Source organism: Canis lupus, chromosome 14 (genome assembly GCF_011100685.1).
Source record: "Canis lupus familiaris isolate Mischka breed German Shepherd chromosome 14, alternate assembly UU_Cfam_GSD_1.0, whole genome shotgun sequence".
NCBI classification, from domain to species: domain Eukaryota; kingdom Metazoa; phylum Chordata; class Mammalia; order Carnivora; family Canidae; genus Canis; species Canis lupus.
The window spans coordinates 18,026,671-18,037,837 of NC_049235.1; the positions used below are offsets into that span (position 1 = coordinate 18,026,671).

Consider the following 11,167-nt stretch of genomic DNA (forward strand, 5'->3'; position numbering starts at 1 on the left):
AGAAGATCTCTGTGATAATTGGAAGCCAGTGGCTCAGATGGGAAGGAAGGGTTAGATCATCCCTCCTTGAACAGGACTCCAATCCACTGCGGTGCTGGCTGAACTCAAACACAGCCTAACTAACAGGAGAGAGAAGTCAAAAATACCAGCCGCAGCCTCAGGATTAGCTGCAGAAAGGTTACTAGTTGCCGCCTGTACATTTTTCTTTGCTGTTTCATGAATTTATATACTTCACCTAAACTTTCTCCCTTTTCCTTGCCCCTTATTGCACTACTCCACTTGGTTTGTGTTGATGGTGGCTGACTTTACACTTAGTTCACAGACTAGAGAACATTAGATAACATTATGATGGAGCAGGGGAGGAATGGACATCATTCAAGATCCTGGCATTGGAGATGGATATAGAATATTAGAGGGATATGATCCTATTTCTGGTTGAGGCAATAATTACATTTATTTGAATTGTGTGTGAAGTCTACATGTTCTGCTAGAAGAATAGATCTTTCTAAATGGTCAAAGTTGCTAAACACAATATTTGTCAAATGCAAGGAGGATGCTGAATATGTGAGCTCTAAGAAATGTATTTTCTTCAGATGAGAAAAAAAATTAGTTACATCATTTGGTCAATATTATTTCACTAAGGATTTAATTTAGATTTATAGGAAATAAGATACAGAATCTGTTATAAATATCCCAATTCTACCATATGAATTTCAAGTAATCCTGATTATTACATAACCAGAGGTTTACCAATCTGTGATTTTCTTTTTAACAAATTAAGTTAATCTATAAATTTATAGACACCATTTTTACTGTTATATCATGGGAACAAGCCAGAAAAAAACAAAATCACAAGCCTATTTTATGCTAGAGTTACTTTCTGTCCAGGTCGAAACATTGTTCCACTTTGATTTTTTCTCTTCTTTGGATTTTGAAAGTTTTCATACCTTAAAAAAATGACAGATACTATTTAATACATGTAGGTGCTAAAATTACAAAAGACAGAATTGTTTGTAAATAATATATTTTAACTAGGAAAAAACTGTAACAGAAATTAGAGTTCTTTATTTTTGAGAGTTGAGCATTCCAATTCATAAGAGCAAAGGGGATAAAGCGACAAGTTAGAAAAGAGAAAATCCACATGGCAGTGATATTTTAAAAAATCTTTTTAAACAAGATTTTTTCCCAAGCACACTGGCCAAGTTTAGACCAAGTTTAGAGAGGGATGATTATGCCCAGTGTTTTTGAAGGTGGTAGCAAAATGGGCCTTCTCAATATACTGTTGTACAGTATTTCTGGAAGGCAATAAGCCTTGCCAGAATGTGAGTGTCCTGTGATGCCACAATTCCATCTCAGCCTCGGGCAGCTGAGGCTCTGTGCAAACATTCAGCTCCAAGGATGTTCATTAGCACATTGGTATAACACTAAACACCTGGAAGCAACTTAAAATGTCCAAATATTGGAAATTGTGGCATGGTCATACTATAAAATGACATTAAAAACAAAGTAACATTTAAAATGTGAAAATTCAAGATGTATAGGGGCTGTTATACAGCACTAGTGCAGAGTGGCTTATGGAAAAAAAAAGCATACCAATATATGCTTTGGGAAGGGTGAGAATAAGGGAAAATTGTTTTCAGATTTTTCCATAATAAGGACATAAACATATGTACTTATTGGGGAGCAAAATATGCCACGCCAAAATGTGCCACTCTGGCATGCAGACTATTTGGAGCTGAGGGGAATCAAGACCCAGCAGACTTGGGGAAAAGCCTTTTATCTCCCTTAACTACCCGAGACGAATTTAGGTGTCTCTCCTGGTACAGGTTCCCTATTAGCAGAGATGACTTTTTTTTTTCCTTTGGAGCAGGGCAGACATCTGCTCTCTTATCCTCCATGTGAGGCCCCAGGACCCTGTCCCTTTCCACAGCTCAGTATGGCATCGAAACCTTACCGCCTGACCAACTTAGCATTTCCTACTGCAGGGGAACCCCTGTATGCAGGACATTGCTTTTCTCCTGTTACTGTCTCTTGTCAATGAACTATTAGACCAGCCAAACAACACAGGAGGGAAGAAGGGAAAATTCTCCTGCCCTTACACTGTACATACACAGGCCCACCGTAAGTACTGTGAAATTAGACAAGAAAGAGTTGTGACTTCTAAAGCCCAGGAATAAACATTTCTTGCATTGAAGTAAGTTAAATCCTTGACCTAGAATAGTCTCCAATCTATGGGGTCTAGAGACAACTGCAAGAAGGCTCTAAATCCAATGTGGGTGAACCATGGTCCACCAGTGGATAAATCCAAATGTATTTAAAAGAAAGCAAAACAAGTATATTTTTCAGAACGGTTCTGGCAAACTACATTGGAATTATTTCGAGCTTTGAAGAAGCTTTTAAAGTTAAATCAGTTCATTATAAATAATTCAAATACAGTCAAGTGAACTGGCTAATGAAAACTCATTTTTTACTTCAACACTCTTGAAGTTTTGGGGTGTTTCCACGCACACCTATTGTTTTGAAGGGGCCTTTTGTATGTTCAAAATCGATAAATTTAAAAGTTTAAGTGAAGAACTGTTGCCTCTAACACCTATGCTTCTGAATTGGAATCCAGTACTTACAGTTCAGCAAAATTCTTCCAGTCATCTTCGCTAATGGATGGCCTTGTGTGACTCAGAGCAGCCATTAAATGAGACTGGCTAATAGCCAGACTGGCTTTGACTGGGCCTGGCTGGTGAAGGGAGTCCTCCTCCTTAAACAAAAAGGGAAACACAAAGTTAACCTAGGGCTGCCATGAGGAAAAGCAGCAGCCCATGTGTTGTTTCTAGCCATCACTTTTTTTCAGGAGGCCACACATTCCCTATCTCTAAGAGCACTAAAAATTGGTCCGAAGCACAATGCACATGACAATTTGATCCATGTGTTTCAGTCCCTTCTTTATAAACAGAGCTCATTTGCTAACCAAAAGACACCTCAAGAAAGGAGGAAGAAGTTTCACAGTCATTACAATGATCATGGGGGTGGGGAGAGGAAAGCCGTACTCCGCTCTGGCTCTGGTATCGGCCTTTGATGACACTGACGTCGGCCCGCAGCTGCTCTCTCTGTTCCTGGGTCAGTTCTTGGTAACCCTCCTGGGAAGCTGTTCTCAACACTGGAGGCCGGGAAGATGACTGCTCTTTCCCAGCAACTCCGGAAAAGTCCTGCGCTGTGGAGCTTGGTGCAGACAGGCACTGTGGGCTCTGCAGGGTCAAGTGTAGTAAGGAGAGCAGGGAGGAAGAGAGCGGGAGAGAAGTGTATGTTTATCAAGGATTAAAATAAAAATCTGAAGTAGTAAAAACCTTAACATCAACAAGTGTACATTTGAATTCATTGAAATGAAGCTATGTTCATCCTCTGTGTGCCCCAGTATGAAAACTGCCACAAGGTTTTTTCTTAATCCTTTTTATTAAATCTACCACACTAATGCCCTTGGGGTAGGTTCCAAATGTGCCTTATTCTTAGTTTTCTGCATAGTTATACCGTAAGGTTTTGGAACAGTTGCAGAGAAGTTAAGAAACAGACAAAGACTAGAACTAAAACAACAGCTTACTATTCCTGGGAATAAAAACAATTCACTTTTAGATTAAAAACCTGAATAAAGCAAATGTGCAAAAACCAAAAATATAACACACGTAAAAATGTTACACATACCGATAAAGTGAACCACTGTTAATTTTGGGAGGATAGGTGTTAAATGCTGTTCTAATTTAGAAAAGCAAGGATATTGGCCATATGAATCTCAACATATTCCTTGTTGCATTGGTGCAACAAGGTGATGGGGACATTACATCATGGTAATGGGGACATTACATCAACTTTCTCATTATCTTCAACTATCCTCATATCAGAGTTTAATATAAAATGGATCTGCTGCTAATGGTGTTTTAAAACCACTAAGGAAGGGCGAGAAACCCCCAAGATACCAAAGGTCCTCACCAGCCCCGCCTACCCTGGCTCCCTCGGGCTGCCAGCTCTATTCCCATTTCTTACCAAGGGATAAAATGACTAATCAGAGCAAGGAAAACCAAGACTACTTTCTGACGAACCAACCAGCCAGCGCACAGGTGGGGCTGGTTAGGAGAGAGATCACCATCCAGCTCCACACCAACCCACAGCTTTACTATCAGAACCGCACAATGGTGATCGCACAAGATACCAAGTCAGAAGAGGTTCCGTTTCCAAGTTCTGATTCATAAGAGCTTCCAAAGTAGAGCCGGTACATATTGAATTTCGATTCATCTGGAAGCATCTCGGACATCTCTAGAGAAACAAGGGACTGCTCCAAGCCACATTCCCCATCTCCCGCTGAATCGTCAGAGCCACTGCTGTGGTTAAGGAAAACCATTGAAGACAGACTCAGGTCACTATCAGAGCTAGAACTTCCATCCTAAAACACACAAAGGGACAGCAGCTGTAACGATCTAAATAATCTACGGCTCTGAAATGAACACCACAGAGAGCATTCTAACGGACCAGTCCAAGAGGCATTTTTCAAAAAAGCTCTTCTGTCATTTCTGAACAGGGTTCTTGTCCACCCTATGTCCTCTATGATCCCCTCAGATCCCCGCTGTCTGGGGCAGATGGCAAAGGTGTCACAGCTCTCCCACACACAGGAGACCAGCAGTTTTGTGAGCTAGCCACCACCTAAATGCTTTTTGTCCAAATGCTGTATGAGCCGCTGTTAATATGACTCTGTGACAAACTAAGTACGCTGCTATCATGTAACATGTCCAGAGAGAACCCTGGAAAGCCTCTCCAACAACACAGCATGGGAGCAAAGGGCCTGACACCAACCAGCATCCAGGAAACATGCACAGAGCCAAACTTTGGCTCTTGAGGCACATAATAAAATGTTGATTATTATCATCTCCCAAAAACTCTAACAAAGCTAGGATTCAAACCTCTGGATTTTATTTGTATGAATCTATCTTTCAACTATGAAATGATGAATCAGCCATGTGATGCTTTATCATCACACAGTATTTTATAAATAAATGTGTTTTCTGTTAGCGAAGAGGGTGGAGATTCAGTGGTTTGCCAAAAGAAATAGCAAAAACTCGACAGTATCTGATTTAGGAATGGCAGGCCCTGTGAGAATCTCCAACAAAATGGAGGGGAGAGGAGTACACAGGAAAACCTTTCCTAGAACACATAATGTCTTTAATGTAGCGGAAGTCAAATTATCTGCTGCAAAAATTAAAATACCATCTTGAGAGGGAAAGAGGAAAAAGGCTGATGTTAGGTGTGGGGCACAGAAAGTGTGAAATAAACTTAGGATACCCTGTACCTAGTTCTTTCAAGACGAAGCGACCAAAGAATGATGGGGACATATCAGAAGACACAGAAGCCATCCACAAGTGGCTCCTGGGGGCCAGTTCCGGAACAATTTGAGCTTCAAAATAAATACTTTGCTCGATTCCCTGACAGAACTTACTTGCAGCCCACAGGACAGCAGCCGCCCATGTACGGCCTCTAACTGGGCGTTGTAAAGTAAAGCTTTCAGATCAGCTCCCGTGAAGGAGTTGGTTACTGACGCCACATGCTGGAGGTCCACATCATCTGCCAGAGGTAGAGAGTCACTGAGAACGTTTAAAATTTCAAGACGGGACACCTGAAGGGAGAAAAACTAATTGACTTAACAAATAAAACAAAGTTAAATATTATTTCAAATTATATATTTAAATTTTTTTTTTTTTACAAATTAACTCTCTAATAAGCTTTATAACCTGAAAAACGTACCCCCATCTACTAACTACCCTCTGGAGCTTTTTCCCTAACAGAACGAAAATTAGGAAAGTGAATGAAAATTAACATTCCTAACCCTTCGGTGTAAATCCTTTCCTACTCAGACTGTGTTTATTTTCTAGATTTTGGCAAATGCGCCAAGGAAGTGTCTCAAAGAAAAAAAAATTAATAGCTATAAGTGACAAATTTATACCTTTGAGTATTCATTTGTCTATTTGTTCTTTCACTCATTTATTCATTAGTTTCTACATTTGGGGAAAAGAGCTGGGACAACACAGACTAGGAATGGTGAAAATCTTACCTTTAGGTAACCTGCTTAGATGCTCGCTAGTCATAAGCTTGACTCTTAGTCTTGCCACGATAAGGAGGTGTGTGATCTTTGGACACAGGGAATGTGGACATGTGATACTTTAAGTTTCCTTCCCTTTTTTGCAACTGGCCAACAGGGAAAGACTACAAAGTTTTCAGACTTGCAGGGAAATGGCTGGGCTTTACATCTAACCATGCCATGAGCTAACTGTGACGAAGGCCTTGCCTAAAGCTGGTTTTCTAAGGACAACTTTTATTACCAGGAAGAAGTAAAGTTCACAAGGAAAGAGTGTAGCATTTGTGGGGTTTTAAGAGATTCTAAGTATGAAATTATCACCTGATCAGGAGGAGGACAGTATACACATTTATCGAGTCGGCCAGGCCTAAGCAGGGCGGGGTCGATCAAGTCAGGGCGACTAGTAGCAGCCAACACATAAACACCTGTGGGGGGAAAAAATATTCTTTACTAAATTCTGGTGAAACCTGTTACGATAAGAGATTTCTGCATTTACAGTTATTACCCTGTAAGCCTTCCACCCCATCCAACTGAGTCAGCAACTGGTTAACCACACGATCTGTAACTCCTGTATTATCGTGGCCTCTTCGAGGAGCAATAGATTCAAATTCATCAAAGAAAAGAATGCAGGGCTTGGCCGCCTGAGCTCTGGGAAAAAACAAACAATATTTCATATTTGAATAGGGCTTCAGAGTTTGCAAAGAAATTATATGTATCTACATACATATGTATCTGTGCATACACATATATGTGTGTATTTATTTAAGTCTTCACAGCAAACCCTTAAGGAAGGCAAAGCATATGTAATTATCTTTGTTTTCAGTAAACTGGGTCTTAGACAAATCAAGATATTGGCCTAAGATTCATGCATTCCAGACAGGGACTAAAAAAAAACCAGAGTCTTATTCAATCAATGAAATGTTTCTTTGATTCTTATTGTAAGTAAACCTTTTTTATATGCTTATTAGCCACCTTTACTTCTTTTGTGAAATACTTACTCATGTCTGTTATCCATTTAAAATTTGGCAAGCTCATTTTTTTCATATATTATAAGGGATCTCCATAAAATATTTTAGTTCTGTATATTACCTTTCTCTAAACTTTTAATTTTTTTAATAATTGTTTTAATTAAAAACAAATTCCATCTCTGGTAACAGGATGGACCAGATGTCTGAAAAATCACCCTAACAGAAAATACCTGTCATACTGACTGAAAAAAACGCAACACATATCTTATGAAACACACTGCACAGAAGACAAATCCAGGGTCCACAAGGAACTGGAATTACCTGCTCCTTGAAAGTCTGGCAAAAGTCTCAAATAACCAGCTGGGTCTGATTGATTTTTGTGAAGATTTTTAACTAGTGATTCGAATTGTTTTCTAATTCTTTCTCAGATTGTTTCTTCTGTGCTTTATTTTAGTAGGTTATATTTTTGTCTATGTCACCTGTTTCAAGTGTATTCGCATGAAGTTTATATTATTTCATAATATATTCCCTTACCATTTTCTACATTTCTGGTATATCTTTAGTCATGTACCCCTTTTTATCTCTAATATTACTTAGTCATGCTTGCTTTCTCCTTGATCAATCTTGCTGGAGATCTAGTAGTTTTACCAGGCTTTCAAAAATTACTTGGGTTTGTGAACTTCTCTACTGAATTATTTTCTAGTTTATTAAATTTTGCCCTTTATTATTATTTTTTTTTTAGTTTAGAAATCCGTCTCATGAAATGAAGAAATATAATCTTTTTAAGGCTATCAATTTTCCTTGAAATAAATTTTGCAGCATCTCACAATTTTAGTAGCATTTTCTCTTTCTCTTTCTTTCATTCTCTTTCTTTCTTTCTTTTTCTTTCTTTCTTGATTTTATTTATTTATTCATGAGAGACAGAGAGAGAGAGAGAGAGAGGCAGAGACACAGGCAGAGGGAGGAGCAGGCTCCATGCAGGGAGCCCGACGTGGGACTTGACCCCGGGTTTCCAGGATCACGCCCCAGGCCAAAGGCGGCGCTAAACCACTAAGTCACCAGGGCTGCCCAGCATTTTCATTAATATTTAGTACTCAGGATTTTCCATTATGATCTCTTCCTGAACCCATGAATTATTTAGAAGTTTTATTTTTAAATATCTAAACATATGAGAGGGAATTATTTTTCTGTTATTTACTTTAACTTGTCAGGGAATAGTCTGTATAGATATTGTTTCTCTGAAAAAGTTACTGGTTCCTATGTATGGCACCTATGGCCAATTTGCAAAAATATCCAGGTGTGCTTAAAAAAAGACTATTTTCCAGTTGTTGGGTATGTGTTCTACATATGCTTAGATCAGTCTTGATGATGTTTAAATCTTCTACATTTTTACTGTTATTTTTTTTAACCTCAATATAATTACATACTGAGAACTATGTGAAAATCTTCTATGAAGGTAGATTTATCAATTTCTCCTTGCAGTTCTATCAATTTTTGCCTTCAATAAGATAGCTTCAAAATATTTAATACACACAATTTTAGAATTGTAATATCTTTGTGGTAATGTGTCATCATGTGGTGACTGCATTTATCGTAAGAATGCCTTCCTGAGAATGTTCTGTTTCTTAAACTGGGTGGTAGATATTCAAGAGTTCATTTTACTTAAAAAAAAATAAATAAATGCAGTTAAGAGAATGTCCATATATTGGGATTCCTGGGTGGCACAGCGGTTTGGCGCCTGCCTTTGGCCCAGGGCGTGATCCTGGAGACCCGGGATCAAATCCCACGTCGGGCTCCCAGTGCATGGAGCCTGCTTCTCCCTCTGCCTGTGTCTCTGCCCCTCTCTCTTGCTCTGTGTGACTATCATAAATAACTTTAAAAAAAAAAAAAAGATAGAAAAAAAATTTTAAAGAGAATGTCCATATATCTTATAATGAAATTTTAGAATGACACAAAGTAGTTTTTGAATTTAAAGATCTTTCATTCTTAACTATTAGCTTCTGTATTTGGCATATTTTGCATTTCTGTATAAATGCCATAATAAAGGAAAACTATTTCTCTCTTTTATAAATTAATACCGCATGTTGCTGACTTAATTAAACTGGATAATTATGTGTTTCATATTACTTTGAGATTCCTTTGAATAACCACTTAGGATTTACTTTCAGCATTTTGTGAATATTATAAATATTAAATTTTGGAAATATTTGGTGATATAATCCTCACTTATTAAAACATTAGTTCTCCAAAAAAACAACAGACCAAAAACCACTGTTAAATCATAGTGTTTGCCTAAAAAAAAAAAAAAAAAAAAAAAAAAAAAAATCATAGTGTTTGTTACTTAAAAAGAAGTCATAGGGAACCAACCTAATAAAAATATCCCGAACCGCTTGTTCACTTGCTCCAATGTATTTGCTGAGTAACTCTGGCCCCTATCAGGTAAAATAAAATTAAATTAGAATTGAGATAAAATTATTTAAAAACAAAATCCTGAGCCATGCAGTCACCATGAAACAGTTTGGTAGTTCCTCAAAAAGTCACACATAGAGTTATCATATGCCCCAGCAACTATACTGCTAGGTATATATTCAAGAGAAATGAAAACATGTCCAAACAGAAATGGGTACACAAATGTTTACAGCAACATTATGTATCAGAGCCAAAAGGTGGAAATGACCCAAATATCCACCAATGATGAGTGGCTAAAAACCTGACATACCCACACAATGAAATATCATTCAGCTTTACAAATAACTGAAGTACTGGGGCGCTTAGTGGCTTAGTTAGGCGTCCGACCCTTGATTTCAGCTCAGGGTCATGATCTCAAGATTGTGAGATCAAAATCGCCACTGGGTGCTGTGTTCAGTGTGGAGCATGCTTGAGATTTTCTCTCCCTCTGCTCCTCCCCCTTGTGTGCACGTGCATACTCTCTAAAAGAAAATCTTAAAAAAATACAAAAAATAAAAAGAACTTAAGTAGTGACACTTACTACTATCTGGACAAACTCTGAAAACGTATTAAGTAAAAGCAGCCAGTCACAGAGACATGACACACTACATGATTCCTTTTATGTGAAATGTCCAGAACAGGAAAATCCCGAGACAGAAAGCACATTAGTGGCTGTCAGGGGCTAGGGGGACAGGAAATAAGATGAAAACGTTTTATGTTTTGTTTTGTTTTTTAAGATTTTATTTATTCATGAGAGATACAGAGACAGGCAGAGGGAGAGGCAGACTCCCTGTGGGGAGCCCGATGCAGGACTTGATCCCCAGACCCCAGGATCATGACCTGAGCCAAAGGCAGATGCCCAACCCCTGAGCCACCCAGGTGCCCCGAAAAAGTTTTGAAATAAGAGAGAAGTAGTGGCTACATAGCATTGTGAATGCATTATGTGTCACTGATTTGTATACACTTTATGATGTAAATTTACCTCCATAAAAAAAGAGAAAAAAGATAAATGCAAGACATACCTTGACACTAATGAAATTCATTCCACTCTCTCGGGCAATTACTCCAGCTAGTAAGGTCTTCCCTGTTCCAGGAGGACCATACAACAGTACCCCCATTCTCTGTCGTATGGGCAAGTTTGCAAACAGTTCTGGGTACTGAAAAATACAAGTATGACAAAGAGCTCGAATCTAAAAAAATGACTATGCAGCAAAGTCACGGTACAGAAAGAAGAATTCAGACGGTAGAACTGCCACCTTTACTAACAGAGTAATGACAGAAAATAAAATTCCCACTCAATAAATGAGTTCAAAGAAACTATGGTTGACTTTTTACCAAATGAACCATACAATACATTCTTCATAAAGTGTCTATTAACTGCCTCTGAACTTCTGTTTTCCTGTTTTATTATTTTTTATTTTTTCCTGTTTTAAAAAATAATATAAAAATACATTAAGAAAATAAAAACCAATCTTTTAATAAGTATACTGCCTTCCCCTTGAATGCTTCACAGGGCAACATAGGATAGCTATGTATATTCAAATATACTCAAAAAAAGAAAAATAATAGAGAAGCATGTATAATGATAACAGCAAGCTCTCCCCAGAGCCTCTGTGCTGAGCAAGCAACTGACTGCTTCTAA

At 38.2% G+C, this 11,167-nt stretch overlaps 1 protein-coding gene across 9 annotated transcripts in view; it reads right to left on the minus strand.

The window, feature by feature from the left end:
- Positions 1 to 618: 618 nt before the first annotated feature.
- The window catches only part of PEX1 (peroxisomal biogenesis factor 1), a 70,787-nt gene continuing 60,238 nt past the window's right edge, over positions 619 to 11,167 (minus strand). For 6 of the 9 annotated variants that reach the window (XM_038556813.1, XM_038556811.1, XM_038556810.1 and 3 more), the window contains 9 exons: positions 10,548 to 10,682; positions 9,445 to 9,509; positions 6,615 to 6,757; positions 6,431 to 6,534; positions 5,474 to 5,650; positions 4,196 to 4,426; positions 3,042 to 3,239; positions 2,622 to 2,752; positions 619 to 947 (listed from right to left, as the gene is read on the minus strand). In XM_038556813.1, the coding sequence (XP_038412741.1) occupies positions 863 to 947; positions 2,622 to 2,752; positions 3,042 to 3,239; positions 4,196 to 4,426; positions 5,474 to 5,650; positions 6,431 to 6,534; positions 6,615 to 6,757; positions 9,445 to 9,509; positions 10,548 to 10,682 (1,269 nt within the window). In that variant the 3' untranslated portion in view covers positions 619 to 862. Of the gene's footprint in view, positions 948 to 2,621; positions 2,753 to 3,041; positions 3,240 to 4,195; positions 4,427 to 5,473; positions 5,651 to 6,430; positions 6,535 to 6,614; positions 6,758 to 9,444; positions 9,510 to 10,547; positions 10,683 to 11,167 lie in introns of those variants that run through there. The other 3 variants (XM_038556815.1, XR_005369371.1, XR_005369370.1) reach the window with 3 other exon arrangements.